The following is a 26227-nucleotide window of genomic DNA, read 5'->3' on the forward strand; positions in this document are numbered from 1 at the left end:
TGGCTTTGATTCGCTCTCTATAACTACGATCCATTCTAGTTTCATTTTGTTTTCTTTGTAGTTACAAGTCACATGAAAAATCGAAATGTTGAACTCTATAAGTTTCTTCTCTTCTAGGCTTAAAGATTTAGGTTTGTCTCTTTTGTCATTACTTTAGTTTTTTTTGTATGGCTTAGATGTGCGATAATGGCATTTGATTCTAGATGTATAATATTAGCATTACAAGATTTCGCTTCATATATAAAATTTTTGTTTTCCTTTGGTAGAGTGTAAATGAATTTATCGCATTCGGTTTGGTAGCAGTTTTTCACGAAACTTTAATACAAGTTTATATAATAGTTGTATGTAGTTGTTGTGTATAATGTAAATATTAAAGTAAATAAAGCATATTCATGTATGTATATAATTGGTTTTAAAATATTCTCTTCTTATGCTGATCATTGGTTTAGCTTATTTAAAATTCGCTTAAAGTCTGCCTTCAACAATATTTGATGTAAATAGAAAAATCAGTGATTCATTTGTTTGTATTCTCTTTTATAATTAGTTGTAATATACTCTAAATCTTTGGTGCTTAGATGTAAGTGTTTTGCGGTTTGTTAAAAACAAAGTTAAACCTTGAAATTCTTCCCCAAATTCCAAAGCTTAAATTGTTTTATTGAATGCCCTTTAGGATGTAAATAAGTAACTAGATTTGGTTGTCCTAGAAATAAGATTGTTTGTTTGCTCATTTTGTTTTAAGAAAAATTCGATGCTTTAATAAAATTGTTTTTGTTTTTTTTTAAATTTTTTTGTTGATGTTATTCTAATTGTAATTGTTTAGCTAGAAGTTCTCAAGCAACTTTAAGATTTTTTCGCTCTACGTTTATTTGTATCATGTATTCATTTGGTATTCTCACAGTTAAGCTTCTTTGATTGAGCACAAAAGCAAATGAGAATCGTCTGTTTTGGGGGCAACAACTAAACCTTATCGATATTTTATATTTCTACTATGGCTATTACCTGGAGATCCGTTGTCCGAGTTCGATTCGAACTTTGTATTGGACAGACTCGAAAATCTTCCCCTATTCCCGACTAGCCCAATACACTGTCCGAAAATCCTCAGCCCCGATCTGCGGTGTGCTGTGTGAGATTGTAAAGGCTATCGAACTTAAAAATCAGCATAAAATCGAACTAAAGTCAAACCATATCATTCAACTGGAAGTCAATTTAGATTTTGCACTCATTGCGAGCTTGTATAATCATTATCCTTAATATCATGTTGTGAGTGTTCCCTAATATTTGCTCAGCTAGTTGTTAAAATCTAGGTACTCCTTTTCAGTATTCCCTACATCCGAACCTAAAAAGTTAATACCAAAACGAGAATAATGTGAACGTGCGTGCTTCGCAATGAAACGCATATTTTGATTATAAAATATGGTCCCGAGGTTGTTAAATATTTCTTCAACTTGGTTTGTCATCGTTTGTGGGTAATAACATCCATATTTGGGAGCTAGAGCGGCAATTGGATCTATAATATAAGTATAGATAAGGCGTTGTATCAGCGGTTTGCATTTGGTTTCTGCCAATTTGTCGCATCTTTGGCCACGATGCACAATGCCTCCAATGGCTGGCTACAGAACACTACGATTGAGATCATGCTCTAGGTTTCCTCTACTGTGTTTTTAATCCTTAAAGCCTTTAACCCAAAGCTTAGTTATTTAACTGCATTACAATATGTTATTTAAATTAATAAAGTTTTCCTCTTTCGGCTTTATAGTTTTCTTTGTTTTTTTTTTTTGGTTGAAAAAAAGAGTAGTATGAATTTGTTATGCAAGGTTTTTTTCAATTATTTTTTACGGTGTAGTCGTACGTAAGTAATTCATTTAGCATTGTTCTGGGTGTATGTGTGTGTGTTTTTATATGCTCCGTATTTATATAATAAGTATATAATTGGTTTGGTTAAAAAATTTCCATTAATTGCAAAAATTGTCTTTGTCAAAAAGAGTCGAACAATGGCCTTATGTGTTTGTGTTTTTTATTTTGTGTGTTGGTTGCCGGGGCCACGCCCCTTTTGTGAGCGGGCCCGCCTTATTATCGCGTGCATATATCGTGACTATATGTTTCGTATTACGTGTCCAGTGTTCGTGTGTCAGAGAGTTAGCCAGTTAATCTTGCCTATACCATTTCGCTTTATACTTTGAATCCCGCCGATCCCACTGTTGAATCTGCCCCTCTACTTCTGTCCCGGCTCGATGATCTCCACGGTGACGCTCTCGGCCACCGGATTTGTGGTGATGTTGGTGATCAGCGACTGATCCTGCGGTGACTGCGGCTGCTCCTTCGGTTGTTGGTGGCCGTGTTGGTGGTGCTGGCGATGGGCGGATCCGTGGCGCTCGTGGTGGACAACCTTGCCGGGAGCCACCGAGTTGCTGCGATTGGAGCGCACCGAGGCGGCCGATGCATTGCTGCCATGCGAATCGGAGCCTGTGGGGAAGATGGTCATCCAAAAGGGGGATTAGTATCGGGGGGATTTCGGTCTCAGCTACTCTCTACGGATAACCGGTTGAAGGGCAGTTATCGTTGGCATCACAGGACAACAGCAATGTGGTCAACGGAAACTCGACTTCGAGTGGAGTGATCCACTTTATACTTCGAGTCTCTTTTTCTACGTGGATTATTCTATGTGCAGTAGCCGATCAAAGAAGTTTTAATTATTATTATTATTCTGACTAATATAGTTGAAATATAAATTTGAAGTAATCCTCAGAAATAATATTTAATTTACATTATTTATAACTTTTAAAATTAATAATTTAATAAATTTAAAACTACTCCGTAGATCGCTCACTGCACGTAAAAATTATATGTCTGAACAAGCCAGATAGGAAAACTATAGATAGTTAGCCGTGCTAGAAAGGAAAGAAACTAAAGCGGAAAAAGGAACTCAAAAAGGATGCTGCAATGGATCAGAGTAGGTTAGATAGAGAAAGAGAGAGAGAGGTATCGATGAGGTTTTTTGGCACGAGTATCTACGTTCGTATATTTTTGTATCTGTGGCGGATCGTGTCTGCATCTGTGTCTGCTTTTGTATCTTTGGGTGGCTTCTAAGGAGCTTAGTAGTGGCAGTGGCAGAAGTGGTGGAAGTTGGAGTAGTATCATTACATACAGGTAAACCGCAACTCTCGACTACAGCTTAAGACTAGGGCAACAACACTTCGAGCCAACAAGAACAACAACGAGAACAACGACTACGAGTACACTGGGAAAAAGGCGTTCTGAAATTGAGTAAATGTTTCCGAAATTGAAAGCTAACTAAACTATTAATAATTGAAATATTTATAAGCCAGTATAACATATTGATTTTCATTAGATTACTTTAAGTATAAAGATGTTCACTAAGTTTCGAATAAATAAACTAAAAAGTTATTTAACATGGTCTTAATTTTTCTTTCAAAGGTAATAAATTTTTAAATCTTTTAGGCATAGGGGTAGAAATTTGTATCAGATTAAATGTTTATAATGTAATGTTGTAATGTAATGAACAACATATGAATTTGAACAACGATCAATATAACACAATTTATGATTTCAGATAAAGCAATTTTCCCGAGTGTGCTAATACGGTTACGGGTACGAGTACAACTGTTTGGACACAACTTTCGCTAGACAAGACATCAACTTTACGAGTACACTACGCAGACTGGCAACGATTTGGGTGGGGCTTTTGGGAGTGGGTGTGTTTGCTTTCAGGTCTGCCTACCTCTTTGGGCCCTGATATGGATGCGTTTGTCTTTTGCGTTTGAGTGTGATACGTTTACGGACATATACAGGGTATATATATCTATTTGATCTAGAACTCTAGAACTTGTTGGTCCGACCACAGGCTGGTGCCGCCCCCGCTGGGGACACATAGGTGGTGGTGGTGATGGTGGTGGCGGTGGCTGTGGCGGTGGTGGTGCTACTGGCATTGCCCGTTGGCTGGTGGCCCGCCGAGGGCGGTGGCGTGGGCGTGGGCGAGGGCGTGGCCGAGGCAGCGTATGTTGCAGTGGCGTTGGTGGCCGTAAATGTGCTGGCCGTGGTCGTTGGCACGTAGGGCAGGAAGTGGCTGTGGACCAGGTTGTGCTGGCTGGCCGCACTCGGATGCTCCAGCAATCTCGAGCAGGTGGACACATCGCTGACCCGCGAGTCACTCGACCGCGTATTGCTCTTCGAGCGGATCATTCGTCCTTTTTCGGTTTTCGGTTTTCGGTTTTCAGTTTTATTTGTGTTTTCGGTTTCAGTATTTTGTTTGTGTTTTGTTTGTTTGGGTGTTGGTTTTTCGTTGTTGTTGTTTTGGGGGGAATGAGCGGTTGGATACGTTTAATATTTCGCCTTTGACTGGGCACGCGAGTTTTATTGGGCCGTTTAGGTTGAGGTGGGGGGTGGGGGGCAAACTCAAATAAGAATATAAATAACCCAAAAAAGGTAATTTCAAACAACTGTCCGCTGGGCTTAGCACACCAACAATTATCGCCGTAATGGCGTTGAGTAAAACGGTTCTTAAACTGTCAGTCAAATTGATTGAGCCCCCCGAAGAGTTGTTGTTCCTGTTTCGCCAGTCTTTAGCGGACCGTCATCGAAGTTGGGATAAGGTTGCGAATATGCTGCACTATGCTGTCCAGCGCACTAGTTGCTGCTCAAAACAATAAACAGAAAGCGTCGTTTGGTATTTTCGGTTTTTTTTTAATTAAGCAAAACGTTACATTCTGAGATGTCCAAACAAATTTTAGGTGCTTAAAATTATATGAAAAATCTGTCAAATTGTATATGGCTAAAATCACCCTATATTACATTTTGTATTTTTCTGTCCAAAAAATGTTACTGCTTAAAATAAAAAGTTGCAAACATTTTGGAATCGAAAAAAAAATACTCAAATAGTCTTACGCAATGGAAAAATAATGAGCTTTAATTGTTTTGTACATATGTTGAGAGATGGAATATTTAATTTCTAACTTATCTTATGAAATATCAGGCTATTTGAACTTATTAAAGGTCTGCAACTTAAATTCTGGAGCTTTTATAGTTAAACTTTGAGGAAATACCAACTATACCAACAATACCAACCTTTAACCCTACCACCTTTACTCCTTAAAACTAATACAGGTCTGCAATTATCCCAAACCGCAAATCTTACTCTTGAATAAAATACTTTTTACTCCTTTAAAAACATTTTTTATATCCCAAGAAAATGTACATTACTGTACCCCGTTGATGGCTAGATAAACTTCTTTAATATCGAATATCATGGGGGCTTTGACTTGTTTCTTTTACCCTCTCATCACGTTTTTCGGGTACATCCACACCACTAAGTTCCTTTAGTTTACTTGGGTGATTTTGTAAGTTTTTTGTTTGGTGACTGACTGATCAATTGGCTGACGACTGACTGACTGGCTGACTGATTGATTGATTGGGTAAGTAAGTATTGAGGGGTTTTTCTATCTGCTCGTATAGTTTTGGGCTGTAAAAAGAAAGTTCTGCAAGTTTTTGAGACGAGACAAACGAAACAAATCCAAAAATGGGGAACAAAATCGTAAAACAAAACTAAAAATGCAATCGCGGAAGACCAGAGACCAGAGACTGGAGGAGGTTGACCATCGACTGGGGGGCATGGAATACAAACCTGTCTTACCTAGCGACGGATTGGGGGAGTGGGGTCTCAGGGAGGCCATGCTGGGCTGTCGGGATGGGGCCCGCACCGACATCCTGGATCCCCGGCGCTCCTGGCCGTGGAGCAATTTGCTGTCCCGCAGCAGCGAGACGTTCATCAGACGCGGATTCGGCGTATTGAAGATGGTCCGGTTATCATGCCAGCGGGCTCTGCAAATTACGGACAAAAATTAGTTACATTTCATGGGTCCATGGATTATTAACAAGCGGCGGTGTGGTTGTGCGGAGATATGGGGGCCATGGTTACTCAAACTTAATGCCAATTAATGCAGAAATGCTGTTTATTAGACTGGAAATTAATTGGTGCTCGAATTATATATCGCTTGCCAACCACAAATTAATTAAGTTCCATCAAAGCATCGAAAGCCCAATTGACCCAGTTTATTGAAAAGCTAACGGATGAACTTAAGATTAAGGGGGTTTGACTTGCAGTATAAATATGGCTTAGAATTGGTCAAAATAAATGCTGTATGTTACATAAAAAAGCTTTTTAATACAAAATGTTATTCAGTCGTTTTATAGTTTAATAAAAGATTATCAAATTTTTTTTCTTATAAAGAAAATTCATATTATAACAAGAAAGCTGGTCTTAATAGTTTTTATAAACATAATTAATATTATATATATTTCATCTATATTTAGCACTTTAAAAATTTTAGTTGTTAACTCTTCAACTGTTAACTTTGATAAGGTCGTTATTTAACTCTAAATAAATTAACCAAAAACAAAACCTTTTTTATAATAATTCTTTAAAATCTTTGGAAATGAAAAATAAAAATCCATTATGTGTGCACTCAAGCGATACTATATCTTAAATGGTGTGTGACTGTTAGCCTAGATTTAATGCTTAAACTATTTGCGTGGGTGTGGGGCGATGATGATGTTTGCATTGCAATTTACTCACTGGCTAAACAATCGCAGGACGACACAAATAATAATAAACATCAATGCCATTCCTACCAGCACGCCAATCATGGCCGGATCGATGTACGTCTCGGGTCCCCTCTTGTCCTGGCGCCCTGCAAACAGCCAAACGGCAAACAACACAGCCCCATTAACCATAAGCAGTGCCGGCTTAATGTCTACTACATTCCTGACCACCGACCTTTGCACTCCACGGATCCGTCCTTGGCCCAAATGGGTGACATCTCGAACCGGCAGATGCACCGCCCGTCCCGGCACTCCGTCTGGAAGTATCGCATCTCGCACTGCTCGTTGAAGAAGCAGGACTCGTTCACGGAGGCCTCTGTGGGAGGATTGGGGGAAAGAATGGATAAAGGGACACAAAAAGGAATCAGTTGAGCTGACAAAATGGTTGTAATTTATACAGTCACAGAAAAAGAAAAACCAGTTCTCTAAAACGAATTTGTAAATACTGGGGTACAGGATACAAATTTATACTTGATAAAGTTGTGTTGGAAACAATTTTTGTTAAATTATGCGTCATTTAATTTGTGGCTATATTCTAGTTAATATTTATCTATTATTAACTTAAAACTGGGAATCATTTCTTTTAAGTGGAATAATCTTTTAGGTATTCCTACTATTTGCAACTAACTTAGGCTGTAAGTAAATAAACTGCTTGAATAAATTGAATGTGAATTTTTTTTTTTAATTTTATTATGCACATCTAAAAATACAAATATTTTTATTATGCTCATGCTAGACATGTTTTTATAATTATTAGTGGTTCTTTATGAGGATCTGAAAACTCCTAAATGGTTTTTAAATTGTACTAAATATTAGTTGGTGTTTTAATTAAAATGTTATTGTAAATTTGTTTTGAACAAGGAACAATTTAATTGAAGAAAAGTTATATAAGTTATTCCTTGAATATTTAAAACCTTTCGCTGCCATTTTTAAGTTGGAACCCCTTTTTTTCAGTGCACTGTAAACAAGCAACAACGGGCAAGAGCCCATATCAAGAAAAATATTTCCCGGCTGTCGTGGCTGTTTGCGGATTGATTTAATGGCTGATTGAAGTGCGATATGGATGGGGCGGATTGACTTTCCACCTCTTTGTCCACTCCGGTGACAAATATTATCGTGGCGGAGGGTGGCTCTGAGACCCGGAGACACTGCACCGGTCGTAGGGGATTAGGGCCGTGATGCGGGAGGCAGATACTTGGCCAAGGAGCCGGACATCTGACTGACTGGCTGTCAGCCGCGTCGATGATCAATGGCCGGGAGATACAAGTATTTGTTCAGAAGTTACCAATCGAGTCACACCCATAAAAATAGATCTTCGGCTGTCAGCGGCTTCTGACCGATCCCGCAGCCATAAATAGGCATTTGGAATGTCCCACCGATTTGATTTTAATTTATAATACCGCACGTGTGCCACGGTGGAATATCTATTATTGTGCATTACCTGCACTTTCCACCCCTTCTGCTGCGGCTGCCAAGTTTCTATTTTAATTTACACAATTTGTGGCTACGCCCCGCAATCAGGACAATCAAGCTTGGGGGATTTCACTTTGCTGCCACTGCAGCTTTCTTGACTCTTTTTTAATGAAAACTTGGCAGGGTGACAGCACCGAGTAAAATGGTTAGAAATGGGTGCCAGTAATGGGTGGCCTTACCTTTGCCACATTTGTCAATGTGATTGGTGACGGGCAGATCCTCGGTGCACTGGCAGGACTTCTTCTTGGGATCGCAGATGGAGCCGGGGAACCCGCATTCCAGGGTATTATCGCACTTGTCGCCGAACTTCTTCTGCCCACGGCTGGCATAATCTGTGGAAAAGGGGACAAGTTAAGTTATAAGGATATGCTGGTTACGTCAACGTGACTAATCCCAGGCGTGAAATTTGTAATGAAACCAAACCAAGCCGCCAAACTTTCGATTCGCCACTGTGCATATCAATAAAAAATAAAAGCTAGCAACCAACTTTCTGTGAAATGTTTTCCAAATCCCCCAACGACTTGGGGGCAGATTAAAATGTAAATTCTTTACCAGCCTTCGAGGTGTTTGTGTGTGCTGCTGGGTTGGTTTCCTTTTTTTTTTCCTTTTTTACTCGTGTGAACGCGGGAATGTGTGTGTGTTTTTTCCCCCGAGCATACTTCGGTGCACTCGAGCTGGCCGGGCTAGGAATCCTTCATTAACTTTGAATGGAATGAAAACACTCGAGTCGGCAGTGAGTTGCGTTTGCGGCCCTTCACATCTTAATTAAGCTCTTGGGAGCAACTCTTCGGCATGGGGATTCCGGGGATTCCCCGCCTAGCAGTGTGTGTAAAATCTCAGCCAAGGGTTGAGCCCATATTCCACCTCTAATTCTGTTGATACTCCGGCCATAATTACCGGGAGCAGAAGCCAGAGCCAAGACCAAGACCATAAAGCAGCGGATGCGCCGACATTTAAGCCAACGGAAGCGAAAAGACAAAACAAAATGGCTGCTCATGCACAAACGGGTGCGCCATTTTCCAGTTCATGCCCATGTGCGAGTATTAGTGGGGTTCTTTTGGGCGAGGCCCATTTGCTTGCGGTTTATTTTTAAATGCACCGCCTGGCTATGAATAGGGTCCTAGTTTGCAAGGGTCTGCGAAAAATGAATGCTAATACGAATAATGGTAGTGGCGGTCGCAATACTAGACTGCCGGATACCCAACTAAAAATAGTCTACATATCTCGAGTGCAGGTTTCTCTATATTTATACTATCTGATTTCTTAAAGACTAGATTTCCCCAGGGCCATTTAAAAAGACAAAATGTAAATGTTATCTTAATTGGTTAGTTTGTTTTATCAGAAACGTTTTAAAGCAATCTGATATTTGGCATGGAGTTTTAATTATTTTTGTTGAAAGCTTAAATAAATTATCGGAAAATATTCGCCGAAAGATGGTAAAATATATTTCCATTTTACCAAATTTTATCACAATTGCAATAGTAAATTAAAGTAAATGGTTAAAAAGATTAAACTTGATAGAGATAATAATACACATTGTATTAATTGTGTTTGACTTTATCATTATACAAATTATAGACATTAGAATTTATTTTCTCTCAATGGTTAAAAAGATTAAACTATTACACATTGTATTAATAATTGTGTTTGACTTTATCATTATACAAATTATAGACATTAGATTTTATTTTATCTCAATTAAACATAATATAAATAGTTTATTGTTATTTGTGGACGGGGGCTATCACTTATGCGGTAAGAGCGGGCCTACATCAATTGACCCCGTCGTACCCTCGACTTGCAATTTGCAAAAAGGAAACCCAGCTGCCGCAGCATCAGCAGTCCACAAAGCTTTGCTTACGTTTTTCCACAGCTGAGTTTTATTTGGTTTTGGTTTCCGTGGCGCTACTGCAGCAACGAAAAAATTCTGTGAAAGTGTTGACAAAGTGGCTGCCGGGGGGCTCGACTGTGGACCATGTCCGTGACCCGAAGCCAACCTTTGATGGCCTCACCAAAAAGCGATTACCCAATGGCCAGACCCCGGCCATATTTCACACGGAGGAAGGGCCTAAAATCTGACTACAAATTGCACATGTCAGGCGAACCGAGAGCCCATATTAAACAGCCAGAGCTGCAACAGAGCCAGCATTTATAATTAAACGAACTGGGCCGAGCCATTAAAGCCAACTTTGCTTATTTCGGCACTATCATTAGGCCTCCTAGACGAAATAAAAAAAAAACACTGCCAGTACATGGAAAACTTTTCACATTCTGACTAGAACACATTGCAGACAGGCCATTTAAGTTTCGGATGAGAAAACTACTCTAATGCTCGGAGGTATGAGTACGTATCACGAACCCAAGCGCAGTGGCTTAAAAGCTTTCAGTAAATGGGCTTACAAAAAGGCAAAGAAATCATATAAAGAAAACCTGCATGGCAGTCAGAAAAATGGTTTAAGTCAGGAGGCAGCTTTCAAGAAGTGAATTTATTAAAATCAAAAAGGATAAAATTTATTGGAAATGAAAAAAAAAGACTTTTCTTAAAATATATATTTTGAACAGCTCTTTAGCTGATTTAAATCAATAGTGCCATAGACTGAAACCGATTTCATAAGTTTAATGGGAAAACAGAATAATGAAAACTAAACTTTATCTTCCTAGAGAAAAAATGCTCTAAAATATAATGTCACTGTAAAACTTATGCAATTGCAATGGAATTGCCGCCAGCCAAGAGAACAAAAGACTGTCAAGGCAGCCGCATATACATATGACACCTCGATGACGCCATTGCGGGGTACTTCCATTCTTAAACAGACCTAAGCCAGTGGTAATCCCACTGCCTGGTGCAGCATTCTTATCTGTGCCATGAACTACTTACCAAACTCTGGCGTTGTCGTCTCCGGACCCGCACTGAAGGCATTCACCGCAAAGAAATTATCACCGTCATCGCCGAGCGTCAACGGCGGCAGAAGGGCAATAACGGAAATCAGGCATAGGACCAGGCCGTTAAGGCGCTCCCAGCCCGCGCCCATCATCCTCTTGCCCCGCTTCATCGGAAGTCGAAGGCCAAGGCTTTTCCGCTGATGTCCCACGTTGGGCGCCATTAATAGCCCCGCGTTGGGCGCCATTAATAATGGCCTGGTATGCGTTTTCAGGGTGTCGGCTACCAGTTCGCCTTTGCCTCCAGTTGTTTCCCTGGCCGTGGGTATTGCTGGTGTTGGTACTATTCTGTCCGAAAAAACACCTTCTAGGTTGAAGACCAAGTTGGCTTGGCAATTGTTGCTGCTGATTCTGCTGCGGTTGGTGGTCAAACACTCAGCGTCTGTGGCCTCGTCGTCTTCGTCAGCTGGCTGCTGCTGCTGCTGCTGCGGCTGTGTCTCACATGGTTCGCGGGTATCGCGCCTCAGGGGCTGGCGGCCCTTGAACGTGGCAGCTCCTTGACGGGGCCGGGGCTCTACAGCCCCATCTAATCTCATATTATTCGATCGTCTTCGTGCTCCTCATCCATGCTGCTCCGGCTATATCAATTTGCACACTATTGGCCTGGCACCTTTGTTTCCCTTTGGTTCCTTCGGTATCGTTCGCCCCCGTGTTTCCGATTCACATCAAAGTCTGTCACTGCAAGAAGAAACGGAAAATGGTTTTTGGGTTAGTTTGGTGTTCGGTAGTTTTGGCTGGGGGATTCAATCAGGGGGACAAAAGCTGGGCTAATCACTTTGCGGCGTGTGAAATTACAAACCGTTGTTGAAACAATTTCCGAAAGTGCCACCAAAAGTCTGTAACTGAAACCGAAATTGACACATAGTTGGCCCCACCCATGCCGCCCTTTTGGGCCACGACGAAACTGTCACAGCTGTGGGCGGTGTTTGGGCCTTTTGGCACTGCACAACCAAATTGAGTGACGGCCAATTTGTGTGTCTATGACAGTTAATTGGATTAGGCGTACCCACAGCCGCCACCAATGGGCGGATATTGGACGGACTAAATCCATTGTTAAGCCAAAAGTATTGCAGCTTTTAATTAAAATCCGTATTCCATTATTTTATTTAATGGCATGATAATAATTTGTGTGCTATGGCTCCCCAGGACACGACCGATAAATAAATCATGCAGCTTAGAACATGCAACGCATGTTGGGCGACAAGTGCTGTTTGTTTAGTCAGCGATTATAAGCCATGGCCGCGTTTGTGGCCTAATGGTGGTGTTCGTCTGCATATCTGGTCGCAACATGCACTCCAGGCTGGATAAACAGGTGATTTAAGCTGCGAGCAACACAATTTATTTGTCAGAATAAACATGTTTTGTAGCAATTAAGTTAGCCTGAAAACTTTAACTATTTATAAGTTTAACCACAATTTTTATGAAATGTACGTTTCCAATCATCCGAAATATAAATCGATTCACTTTAAGACATGCTGAACCACATTTAAAGTCAAATAATGAACTGCAGTCTGGCTAAGCAACTGTTAAACTACTGCGACTAAAACCACATATTAGCCTAAATAAACACTGCTTCTCAACGTTTATAACCATGAACTTTAAATGAAGCTCGACCGGTTTTCAAGACTAAGAATGTCTACACATCTATTTATAACGATTTGTCAAAAGCATAAAAACCGCAAGTATTTTTAGAAATGTGTCTACGTACAAATAGTCCTTGACAAGCAAAGTCTATTGTCTTCGGGCACCTATATATATATGTACATATAGCACATAAGAGATCAGGGTTTTGGTTGAAGTAGTGCATTGTTTTATTTAAAAATTCCCCAAATGTATGTTTGATGAAAGCCTTTAAATACAAGTCTAAGCCCTTATGAGCCGCTATTTTAAGATTCAACCAAGCTTAAATTAAAAACCTTGAACCACATAAAGTATGAAAATATCCGCAGTTCTATTTATAAGGATTTCCAAAAATGAAGGGCTAATCGCAAATGTTTATGGAAACATACACACATAGCAGCAGTCCTTGACAAGCAAATGCCTTTGTTTTGGGCCTTGGTTGCAAGCCAAATGAGCAGGCTTTGGTGCTGATTTGAGAATAAATGCTTTGGGCACCCGAGAGAGATGTTGCCAGGATTTTCCAGCCAGGCAGACAGTGTAAATCCGCATCCGCTGTAATTTATACATGCTCGCAATGAAATTGTAACACAAATTCATTGGTTTAAGCCTGTTTTGGCCTCGGTTTGGGTTTTCTGTTACGATTACGATTACGAATATGTCCTGCGAGGAGAAACTCGTAAACGCGTGACGCACTGAGGCGCAAATGATGTACGGGAAACATGTTGCATATTTATGCCAACACATCCCCGGCATATGTTATATGCCCAGACTCAACCCGCAAAACTCATGAATTGTTTTTCGTTTTTCATAAATTCAAGCGTTGTCAATTGGACGATGAGTATTCATTACACGGCGTATACGCAATATATTCCATGTGACTGCCTTCAGTGCCCAAAACTGCGACAAGGGGGACTTGGGGGCTTAAGAGGATGACAAAAGAGGATTGGGTACTGGTATGGTGATGTTGATGTTGATGTTGATGGGACAAATGCCTGACACATGAAAGGCAACCACGAACAAGGAAATTACAACCATAATATCAGCAACAACAGCATCTACGGCAACGGATGTCGGCCCAACTTTGTCGGTACAGTGAAAGTTCGCACATAGAGCACTGTAATCCTGTCAAGTTTATCCGCTCCATGAGCAAAAGTTCAATTTGCTCGCTCACTAATTACTAATTACTGGAGTAATGAAATCAAATTGGAGTTCATGCCATGGCACTTCTTTGTTCTATGCCCTCCTTTGTTCCGCGGTCTTTTGTCGGGAGCAATCAAAAGCAGTTCACTGTACTCATAATACCAAGGGGAGAAACTCACAAACTAACTAACAAAATAAATTAAATTTTTGTTTACTACTTACATAATTAATTGAAACATTCAAGAAATTTCTTGGATGTTATTTGGGAACTTAAACTGGTTTTAACATTTTTTTGTCAGAATTAAGAAATTCCCTTTTTTAATTTAAAAACAGGGTTTCCAAGAAAGCGAGAGATTGCCTGCATTTAAAACTAGACTTAATGGTATTTCTGCGGAATCCTCAATTAAATATCTACTAGTTTTGAGTTTTAAAGTGGTAATAGAATTGAAGCATTTTAAATATTTTTATTGGTGGCTAAGTATTTTTTTGTAGGCCCACAGATATATTTAATTTTGTGTACCCTTGCCGCATAATTTCCCAATGAATTATGGGATAGTAAGTTTAATCTAATTCAGTTCCCAACTTGATTTCCGCTTCCTGTAATTTCGAGCTGTGGTGTAAATAAGCATTCACTGTGGCACGTGTGCCGTGTTCGTTTTGCCGGCGGCTTTACCGAATATTTTCGCATGCGACAACGTGTCGTATGCGCAATACAGAGGCCCACGCAGAAGAGCTAACCCTAATCAGGCCGAGATCGTGCTAATTAACATGACACAGGCATAAATCATAAGGCAGGTGGCCGACTGACCCATCCGCCAGTCTCCAGAATGTGTAACGACTGGCCCAATAAATACTCATGGCCAGGAATGGCCATTGTTTTAGCATAAGCATCAAGGACACGCGCTTAGGGGTGTAAAAATAAGAAAATAAGACTACAAACAGTCGCAAAGAGCCAATTCAGAAATTCGTGCAATAAATTCGGCAAACAATGGCAAAGGACACATGCGCCATACGCCCACGTGTGTGAGTGTGTGCGTGTGCTCGAGTATTTGCAGTAACAACAATGCATGGCCAAACATGGCAAAGCCAAACAATGGGCTTTTCCACATGGAAAAGCCGGCGGAGCGAGGGCAAACAGCGCCAGTCCAAGTGGGCTTGAGCTCCACAGACGCCGCCAAAACGGAACGCACTCTGGCTAAGCGCCAGTCGGGTAGATACTTGGTTCAGATACAGATACAAATATATAAACGCTGATACAGATACAGGAAAACTTCTTCAAGTAGAATCACCCATTTACACAATAGAAGGCCTTTTTCGACCAAATAATACAGTATTTGGCCATACCAATACAAATAACGGACATTCAATATATTATTCGTTCATTTAATATTCAGAATTTTAAATCTTATTTAGCTCATAAAAGAATCCCCAATCTTTTGCCAATTGGTCGTAATACTTTTAATTTTGTATCAATTATTACATCTCTACAACAGACTCCTTACAACTCCCTTACTTTTCGAAATCAGATGAATTGGGCCGTCTGCTCTACAAAACCACCAGTTTTTCAGTGGTCGATCAAATTTTAATTTCAATTTAAAATAAAAAACAATTTAAAATGAGTTTTTAGGCAATATCGTTAAAATGAAAAACTGGTTGAATTAAAATTACAAATAGTATTTAAAGTATTTTTAGTAATAGAAGGCTTACTGTACATGGTGCACGCTAAACTTTTATTGATTTCTGATGTGAGCTATCTTTGTGGATCTAAAGAGCAGAGCCAAAATGCAGTTCGCATCGCATATTTTAAGCGGCCCTCCATCGATTGAGGCCAGAATCTTTGCGAATGCGTGCCATTACGGCAATTATTTTGCCAAGATTTATGTGCTCGGAACAAATGGCTTGGCATTTGGCACACAACCACAGGCACCGAGTCAAGAGACTCGAACAAAGCACCAAAGGACGAAGACGAATAACCGCATCATTGCTCTTGGCCAACCAGAAAGACACCCACACAATGGTGACTGAATGTGCCCCAAACTAATAGAATCTGCTCTTATTTTATTTGTAGAGCACACACTCGCATCACCAAATTAAAACCAGTTTGCGGCTACGATTCAATGATTAAATCAATATTTCAATGTCTGAAATGAAGTCGAATCGATTAAGGACAATGCATTTTTCTTGATATAATCTTTTAGCAGAAACACAAAGCACAAGAATTCAATAATTAATTTACTCTTCAAATGGGAAATCACATTCCATTTAATCTTAGCTTTGGGCTAGTATTTGCAATATTATTATTTGACTACATATAAGAAAATAAACAATTATAATTTCGTCAACTTTTCGGCATAAATGCCTAAGGGTAAACACAATTAATTATTTTCGATTAAAGTAATCGTTTTCAAATCTATATGCCTCATAAAATTAAATGGTCTTAACATTAAGAAAGCTATTTTTGTTATAATAAATCAACCAAGTAGTTTTGCTCTTCAAAGCAAAACCAAAAGACATAAAGTCGTTTTCAACAACAGCATCAACCAATTTAAACCAGTCCAAACTTAAGCCTCAATAATTAAATCACTGTTCTACCTTCCAAAGAGACCTCAATTTGAGGGCAGTGATTGAATTGGAATTTTCAGAATTAATTAAACCAAGTCAGATATGAAAATATGACGCTGAAGGGAAAAATGCTGAGAGCAATGAAATTTGCTAATTGGATTGCCCTCAACTCTTGCAAATTTCTGTGTGGCAAATTGAATGCGTTCGGTACCGCGGGGAATCGCTCTGAATTTTCTGGCGAAAATTAAACCCAAATGAAATGGGCGATTGAGCAATCAGTGGGCAAGAACATCGATTCGAGTCGATTACAGGTCATTGGATGCCTTTCCTTTGTCCTGGTCTGCATGTGCTGATGCACTTATGTGGCCACGCTCCATGAATCAGACCCTCGAGGCTCACTTCCCGTCGAGGTGGAGTAATGAAATTGAAAAGAATAATGAAAGTTGTCCAGGCACTTTAATTGTCTGCAGTCCCAAACGAGCTACCTTAATGCTCCCTTATTTCTATTAAAAACTTGTTTTGCAGTTGAATTATATTTCAAATTAATTTGCACGCTCCTTTCATCTTCCTAATAGAGCTACAAACAACGACAAAAAGTGTTTGTATATTAATACAAATTCCCTAGTTAATTCGTGACTCATTCCATTTGACTTCCCACCTAAAATCCGATCCATTTACCTTCGCTTACTTGGTCGCAGAGTGTGAGTAATGCTTATCGCATTCATGGCCAAATTACGTTACATTTAGTTTTATATTTCAAATGTCCCCCTGCGTAAACAAGTGAGTGTGTGTGTGTAAAGTATATTAAAACTCAATTAAATATCGCATGTTGTCAAATTGCCCATCACAGTATGCAGTAAAAAAAAAAAAAACACAAACTCGGAAAATTCCTGGCTGCTGTTGCTCCGCTGCGCCTCATTATGAATTAATTTGGGTTCGCATTTCATTCGGGCGGCGGGAAAGACCCGGATTACTAAGTGGATTTACGAATGCCAGGCCAAATATGAATGAATTATGATCGCTGGAACGAGGCGAAACTGTTGAACTTCGAGGCAGTTTTCGTAGACGCAGGTGGATGGAGGTTTCGGCAAATTTGAGGCGCCCTGGTTCGCTTTCGGTTGCCATGTGAAGGGCAATAAATAAAATGGCGAAAAATGCGAGATACAATAAAGTATTTCCAGCGACCAAACAAACAAAGGCTACAAAGTAACACTGGGGAGAAGAAGATATCGGTATTGAGAACAGATCTCTGGTTTTAGGTTTATGTTTTCAATAAAACTCAACTTGATGTTACGAAGTAAAATGTTATATAAATATTTAATACAAAATATTCACATTTTATTTTGATAAAAATAAAAAATACTTTTCATTAACTAAAAAAGAGTACGTTTATTATTGCTTAAGAATATAATATCTGGAATATTCAATAACTTAAAGAAAAGTTGATAACTTTCTACTGGCGTCGGCTATTAAAAATGATTTCAGCGCCCTTTAACTTCACCACTTAAAAATTGTAAATGGTCTTGTCGGACTAATAAGTAATTCATCCTATGCTTTTATTTCAGTGCAGTGTGACGACGACAGCAAGGCGACTGGCGAGCGGAAATGGCGTGAGTTGTACACGTTGTAGGGGGCGTGTGCCGGGGGATTCCCCCACCCTCGACTGCCATTCCGCCTCCCATTTCATCCTTCATCGTTCAGCCCCCGAAAGCAAACGCATTGAATCAAAGGAAATCACGAAACATGGCGTGGCAAGCAGCGGTTCCTGCACACCACCTTTGACTCCACACAAAAAGGGTAGCTGGCCTGGAAACTTCTGTGCCGCCCCACCGCCCAATTAGCCCACCAGAGGCACGAGGGTCGTGCCTTTAATACTGAAAGCTAAATAAAGCGCTGGCGAAGATTTGCAGCTTGTCTTGCAAGTCGGATGTTTGTCCCATAACCTTTGATAATAAATAAACGCGGGCCTTTGTCGTCGGGCGGCGCTTGCCTTTTGCCATTGTGCATTTCCGTTTCCGCTGGCAGAGGGCGGGGAAATGGGAAAATGGGAAAACGGAAAGAGGAAGTGGAGGCGAGTTCAATGTAAACGGATTTCCATCGAGTTGCCATTGCAATTGATTCCAGTTGCCGGAGTTGGCAGTCGATGGGCAACTTTTAACCTTTGCAGCCTGACACATTATAAATAAAGGGTTTGACTTTGCGATTTCAACTGTCATATATATAATTCGCAATGCAAATGCCACATAACAATTGTGTGCAATATCACACATACGCCTATATAACTCATACGCCCGGTGTGCAGCGAACCAAAAGCGAACAGAATGTGAGCCCGGTTAATGAGTTTCTAATGCACGCAACGAGCCGTTCAGGGCGATTGTTCAAAATCAGATATGTCAGCATGTGTCACACCATAGTAATACATTTTGTGATTCATCTGGCGCCCTTTGTCTGTGTGTCAAATTCAAATGGGAAATGAACGGATATCCCTCTGTGTTCGATCTACAGTGGCCCAGTTTAATTCTGGCGTTGATTTGCGGGGGCAATTTAAACTCAATTTCCCGAACAAAAGGAATTTTGGCCATTAAATTCGCTTGCCATGCAAAAAGCCATCAACAATGCATCCGAAGTCGCATTTGCATTTGCAGTGAAATTTCCAATCCCAAACCCCAGTGCATTTTTGCCGGTGTCAAGCCAGCGATAAATGTTGCACTCCCAACCACGTTATAGTAGTAGGCCAGACAGACAGATGGCTAAAGTCAAGGCTGGGCATTAAATTCATGCCCCATTCAACCATACCCACTGAATAAAAAAGGTATTTCGTTGAATGGAAATACCTTTTGTAATTTATTTTCTTTAAAGTTTAAGCATTTTAACTCTCGTTTTTTACACAACTTTGACTATCAAATTAATTTTAAAATTTAACATTAAAGAAAACTCATTTTATGAAGATGTTTTTGGCTCAAAAACAAATTTCTAATCAAATCATATATTTGTTTTGCTTATACAAGCAGCTTACCATAAAGATGAGGAAGCGGTCTTTAGAGTGTGATATATTTTAAAACTAAGTTAATCACAAAAAAATCAGGTTCTTAACTAAACTAAAAGTTTAGATGCTAGCATATTCATATTCATTTACAATAATATTTCTTAGCTACTTTAAATCACAGTTCAATCCTAATTAATGCCCTATCAAGGAAATTTAGTCCATCTCATGCCTCATTACTCAACCGAAAGTAGACCATAAATCTGGATATACCCATTAATACCCATCGATTGCTCAGTTCGGCATGAATATCTTCCGCTTTTTGCCGTTGCTCGCCGGATGCGAATGCGGAAGTGGCTGCGCTGGGATGGCGCTTCCAGAAATCGCATGAAAGTGATGCAATATTTAAACTCTGCGTCGGGTGCAGGACACGTGCGAAAAGTGGCAGGTGAGTGGGGCGTGTGCATATGGAAATAGGCTTTGCCCACATCCACTCACGGCGCTAATGCGATTTCCCCAGCTTAGCCCGGAGATCTAAAAGCTATGGAATCCATTTAGGGGAGCGTGAAGTGGCGCTTAGCGGCTGCCGTTAGCTGGACATCGGTCAATTTAATTGCGCATAAAATGAGTGGAACGCACACTCAATTGATCACGCACGGAAACTATGTACTATATGTGTATTATAAATAGAACACGGTCTTAAAAGTGGGCGGTGAAAAGAGTGATTACACTCAGAAATCTCAAAAATAGTTCGAATTCTGTTTCAAGTTTCTTGACTTTTATCTGAATTAAAATAAGTCAGGAAATAAAGTCCTGTTTAGTCGGAATTTATTCGCCGACTTTCATAACGTTAATTAAAAGCTTTGACAAGAATTTCATTAAAAATGCTCAAACAAAACGGAATGCTTTTGTATTTAATTACTGACTTTCGAATCTTATTTTTATAAAAACTAAATTCAATTCTTAGTGCTATTTTTTATATTTGGGGGAATAGGTTTCTTGTTGTTCTTTCTGTAAGGTAGGTCGGATTTTTAAAAATGTATGCAGATTAATAAAACAAGCTTTCCCAATTTTTGTTGTAATTTTTTTTATGTTAAAAATATACAAATTATTGTTTTTTTTATAAAAGTTAAATCCAATATCAAAATTTGAATTGAATAAGATATCAATGCTTTTCCTAGTGTAAGACTCTTCAATTGGAAAGCCAAGTGTCGGAGGTGATAGACTGGCATATGCACTTGCCATGACATGGTTAATGTGACAACGACTGTTTGCACAGTTTGCTTAATATTCCACACGTGCAGCCCGGACATATACTATATGTATATATATATATACTGGGGTCATAATAAGGGGCACTTGGCGGTGTTCAGCCACAAGTTCTGGCGCTTGACTTCTCCGGTCTGTGTCATGAGCAAAACGGGGCCAGGCGACCGCTGGCAATTGTATTATTTATCCTGGAGGTGGGACGCACGCAGCCAAAGCCCCAGAGATGGTCACCCACACAAGCAGGCAGTTAGTTATCCTTAAGCTACTTAAGCTACACACACACTCAGTATAACGGGATGGGGCTAAACGCAATTTACAGACTCACCTCAGCCAAATTAATTAGTGCAATTAATTAGTGGGAGGAGCTGTCAACTAACGAAAGTCCAAACTCTCTAGTATTTGTCCAAAAAATTAAGTATACGCAGTGGAAGCCCTGCTTAATCTGGAAATGCGGTTGCCACTTCATTGGCATTCATGCTGACCCACTACAGCAGCTATTTGCCAAACGAAAATCAAGCCGAAACTTTCCAGCAAAAGGATTCAAATGTCGAAGCAAAACGATTTTCCAGCCAGCGGCGGGCACAAACAATTTATCTTCGCAGCCGAGTAGCTGGCCTATAAAAATGGCAATCATTATTATAGTCATGTACCAGGCAATGGGGCGTTACGGCAATCAACGCCAGCGTCCCTAGCAGGGCTCCATAAATAAGCGCACAATTTCAATTTTCAACAACGCCCCAAAGGAACACACACTCAAACCCAAAACGCAAGCCCAAACTCGAACTGAAACCCTCGAACCGGAGACAGACGCAGGCCGCATCAGAGATTATATGGTGTATGGGGTATATTTAAATGCATATTTTAATAGCCATAAAGCGGGCAGATCCTTGGGCTAAACGAGAGAACCCCGAAATGCCATCGGGCGCACTTAAAGGCCTCCGCCAATGGGCACAGATACACGGATCCTCATACACGGCTTTCGGATTCGAATTCGGATACGGATACTTGGCCAAGACAAGGCCAAATGCGCAACTAAAACAAGAGAAGCCTCGTATATTGTGCAGGAACGTAATATATAAATTATAAACGCAAACTGTGCGACAAGGATTTCTGGTTGGTTTTTCGGTTTTTTCTGTTTTACTTGTCTTACTTATTTATTTTTTATACCCTTGCAGAGGGTATTATAATTTTGGTCAAAAGTGTGCAACGCAGTGAAGGAGACATCTCCGACCCTATAAAGTATATATATTCTTGATCAGGATCACCTCCTGAGTTGATATAGCCATGTCCGTCTGTCCGTCTGTCCGTCTGTCCGTCTGTCCGTCTGTCCGTCTGTCCGTCTGTCTGTCCGTCTGTCTGTTTCTACGCGAACTAGTCTCTCAGTTTTAAAGATATCGAGTTGAAACTTTGCACACAGCCTTCTTTCCTTTGCACGCAGTATATAAGTCGGAACGGCCGGGATCGGCCGACTATATCCTATAGCTGCCATATAACTGATTGATCGGAAATGCCATAACTTTGGTGTTTGTAAAGTTAGAAAATTAGGATTTTCTATGGGTTTTATATTTGGCCAATCAATCCGACCTACCAAATTTCATAAGGATCTGCCGACTATATCCTATAGCTGCCATGTAACTGATTGATCGGAAATGCCATAACTTTGGTGTTTGTTAAGTTAGGAAGCTGGGATTTTCTATGGGTTTTATTTTTGACCAATCAATCCGACCTATCAAATTTCATAAGGATCGGCCGACTATATCCTATAGCTGCCATATAACTGAACGATTGGAAATGCCATAACTTCGGTGTTTTTAAAGTTAGGAAGTTGGGATTTTTTATGAGTATTAAGAATGCATCATATGCATAATTTTGGAGAGTATAATGTACATAATATTCTGCAAGGGTATATCAACTTCGGCTCCGCCCGAAGTTAGCTTTCCTTTCTTGTTTTTTGTATTATTTCAGCCGGTCGACATGCGATTTCGATGGCAAATGATTTTGCAGTTGGGCAGGCGGGTGAGGAAGGGAAGGGGGGTTTCGGGGACAGCAAATCGAAGCATAAGCGGGCACATGCCACATGGTGCAAGTCGAAGGTCAAGGGTCATGCCGGCAGTCGGATCTGCTCGAAATTTACTGCAACACTTTCCGCCGCCGCTCAAAGGCATCTCTGTGAAATGCTTTTACTATATTTATAGGCTGGATAGAAATTGATGACGTCTCCATCGAACCACTATCTGCCACGCCCCTCGCCTCCAATCCATGTCCTTAGCTCCTCGATGTCATGCCGCATGCAGATTGTCGTGCAGCAGTAAGCGAAGTAACTGCAACTGCTGACAATGCACTGAGAAATTAAACAACTTGCTTTAAGAGAACCATGTTAACCTCTTTTCTGACTAAAATCTTTGTTGAAATCTTAAACTTAAGGCTTAAAAACAAGGAACAAATAAATAATTTTCTTATCCAATTTTAAATAATACTTTATTTACATTTTAGACAACTTTTCAAACTATTTTTACTACAGTTTGGATATATTAAATTCCTAGATTGAATTTATAATCTGTAAATATATTTCTTTCCACTTTGGGTCTGTTAAAATTATAAATAGAAAATTAGAAAACTTTCGTGATTTGCTGAGAGGATTAAACTTTTTGTGAGCTACTTATCAGCTTTAACTGTTTAAACTTCAGAAATAAGAACAATTTGTTTTTAAGAATAAAATAAATGACGATAAGAAACGAAGTACATGTTTCTTGGATCGAAAATTTATAATTTAATACTCCTAAAAAATGGAGTTTGGCACCACAGATTTTAGTAGCCCTATTTTCCGTCAGTGTGTGCGATGGCAACTGCCGCAAAGTCTGTGTTACCCGGAATCGATCCAAAGGGGAGCAGCAGAACTCGAGTCCTTATAACTTCACCCCACTGTGCATGTGCACACTGTGTCTGCGTGTGTGTGTGTAGTTAAGAGAGTGTATTAGTGGAGGCCAGACCCTATGCCTATGCCTATGCCTATGCCGTATCCTTACGCCTATGAATATGCCACGCGATGTGATTGTGAGTGCGAAAATGTGGCGACGGCAATGAAAAGTTGGAAGGAAGGACCCGGGGCTTCAGCTCAGTTCGCTTTGGTTTGGCTTGGTTGGCTCGGTTTGGCTTGGCTGCTGGCTTCAAAGCTTCTGGGCCAGGATGACGTAGTCCTCCTAAAGTGTGTTAGTATGCCTGCCCTTCCGACTTGGGGTTGCACACTTACACAAGCGCACCGAGGGTGCGAAGGGGCATTAAATGGTTCGTGTTTTCCTTTTTCCTTTTCTTTTTTTATATTTTTTTATTTTTGCCTCATCTTGCTCGTTTGTCGCTCATATTGGGGTCGCCTGACGGTTCATACTTTAAAAGCGCCATTTAGTCCACTGCCAGCTAAATTATTAAAAGCAAATCCAACACAAACACACAGGCAGTTCATTAAATTCAATGTATGCAAAATAGCGGCAACAAATGCGGCAAAAGGCAATCTCAAGCCACCCAGTCACCCACTCGACCATCCAGCTGTTGTCTTTTTCGAGGTACCAGCCCCAAAAAAATGTATGCAAGACAAGCTCATCATAATCATATGCTTCCTACTGCACTGAGAAACGAATACAGATCAAAGGACCAGTTTAGTTGATTATATTCTACTGGTTGGACTTGTCAAACTGCGAGTGAATTGGTTGCTCACTCATTATTTCACCATTAAAGCAAAGTATTTCACCTACTAACTTTTCAAAAACTTTTCGATTAATATAACAAATTAAAATTGTTTTTTCGCTTTAAGTCCAATTTATATGTTTTACATATTTTCAAAACAATATGTATGTATATGGCTTTTAATTTCATTTTCCTAATAAAATATGGCAATTATTTTGTTAAGACCTAAGAGAAATATAATTATATTGTTTATAAGAAATGTATGGTAAACATTTTGACCCAAAATAAGAAACCCGTAAATTGTGTTATTCTCAGTGTAGCAACTTTGCTGCGCAAATATGTTTCGCCAACTTCAATTTGTGCTCCAGGTAGTAAGTTTACAAGTGTGTGTGTGTTTAACGGGTCATGCCGTGTCCCTATGTGTTCTTTTTGTGTGTGTTGGTTTTTTATGCGTCACGTGAGAATTTCCTTTATTATTATTTGGCTGGCTCTGTACATATCACGTATACGCAACGTATAATTCCGCAGAAAAGGCATTGATTTTTTTGATTTGCTTTCGGTTTCGCCATCCCCCTTCGTTTATTACTTTGATTGCTTTTCACTTTTTTTAAGCATGGATACTCTGCAGTTTGTGCTTTTCTTTGCCCTGCTCAAGCAGAAAAATATTTGCTCGCCATCTATTTTTTTTTGTGTTTTCATTTTTTGTTTGTGTTTGGCACTTTTTGGCATTTATTTTTTCTTGTTGCACGCTGTTCATCATCACAGTCACACACTCACACAGACTAGCACTCACACACACTCACGCACACAGACGCGCGCGTATGGAAATATACTACTAAAATAAAAATTGCTCACAATTTCCTTTGCTCTAGTTAGTTGTTGCTGTTGTTGCTGCTGCCTCGCACTGTTTGTTTTTCCTTTGATTTTCGTCTCGGAAAATTTCACGACCACGCGCTACAACGTCTGACCACGTTCTGAATTGGATTTACTCAGCCTTGGTGGAAAATGCGAATGTCGTTGGTGAAAAGTCTTGGGTTCACCAGCAGGCGGCAGCCGCTTTTCCTCTCACAGGACCTGCGCACTAGGGACCTGCAGGTGACACACTTTTCCGCGCCAACCGTCGCCGATGAAGTGGATTTTCCGAATTTTACTTGGCCCTTCGCTCCCTCTGCCCATAAACTCTTCTATTTACATGGCACATCGGTTTAAGGCGGCAGGCAGTTTTCCTTCGTTTCCCTACTATTTTTTATCTTTATTTTGAAGTGAATTTCGCATGCATTGCCCGGAGGATGAGTGCACGGAAAAAAACTTAAATTTATAGAATGTTTTTTAAAAGTAGAAGACTAATCTTAAGTATGTAGTTTAAGACTAGATTTCATATTTGAAATAATATATTATTATAGTTCATAGGTTTTTTTTTTTTTACTAATCCTCAAAATGTTTGAGTTATAAGCTTGTTTTAATGTAATAAAACAATTTTATATGAATCTTGAAAGTAATCTATTTCGATCAATATATTATAAAATAAATTTTAAAGATATAGGGTATGAACCCAAGCAAACAAAAAATAATAAATAAAAAGTTCTAACTAATAAGTAAAATTTTCGTAACAACATAAAAAAAATTATTTTTAATATTAAACTTTAAAATATAAATAAGACTTTCCACTAAAAGTACAATTTTATATCAAAACTTATTTACTTCCCATTTTCGGTTATTTCTTTGTGTGTTAGATAAAGAAAACTGGTGTGATGTGGCGCAAATGTCACTTTAAGTGGCCGAATATTTTCGGGATGCTGCTGCCCAGTTCAGGGAGCCGAAAGTTCGCATTCGTCGCATCCATAATGAATGACATGTCCTTTCGGCCAGCCTCGTCTTTGGATTAAGCTCCCCGGGTTAACTGACCTTTTGCAGTGCGGCTAACAAGAAATGCAAATAGGAGGC

The 26227-nt window shown here is 39.8% G+C and overlaps 1 protein-coding gene across 4 annotated transcripts; it reads right to left on the reverse strand.

The window, feature by feature from the left end:
* Positions 1 to 527: 527 nt before the first annotated feature.
* LOC108047146 lies at positions 528 to 25242 on the reverse strand. 4 transcript variants are annotated; one of them, XR_006417552.1, is made up of 8 exons: positions 25139 to 25242; positions 10967 to 11706; positions 8268 to 8420; positions 6791 to 6931; positions 6590 to 6704; positions 5648 to 5835; positions 3740 to 4205; positions 2356 to 2463 (listed from the first exon to the last, which is right to left on the reverse strand). XR_006417552.1 is itself a non-coding variant. In XM_044458844.1 (7 exons), the coding sequence occupies exons 2-7, from the start codon at positions 11562 to 11564 to the stop codon at positions 2213 to 2215; spliced, it is 1446 nt and encodes a 481-aa protein (XP_044314779.1). In that variant the 5' UTR covers positions 11565 to 11706; positions 25139 to 25242; the 3' UTR covers positions 528 to 2212. The 4 variants fall into 4 exon arrangements, 2 of the variants coding, with proteins under 2 accessions (XP_044314779.1, XP_044314778.1); XR_006417551.1 differs by having other exon boundaries at positions 5639 to 5835; XM_044458844.1 differs by lacking the exon at positions 3740 to 4205 and having other exon boundaries at positions 528 to 2463.
* Positions 25243 to 26227: the final 985 nt, after the last annotated feature.

This window comes from Drosophila rhopaloa, unplaced genomic scaffold, assembly GCF_018152115.1.
Source record: "Drosophila rhopaloa isolate 14029-0021.01 unplaced genomic scaffold, ASM1815211v1 contig_178, whole genome shotgun sequence".
NCBI lineage: Eukaryota > Metazoa > Arthropoda > Insecta > Diptera > Drosophilidae > Drosophila > Drosophila rhopaloa.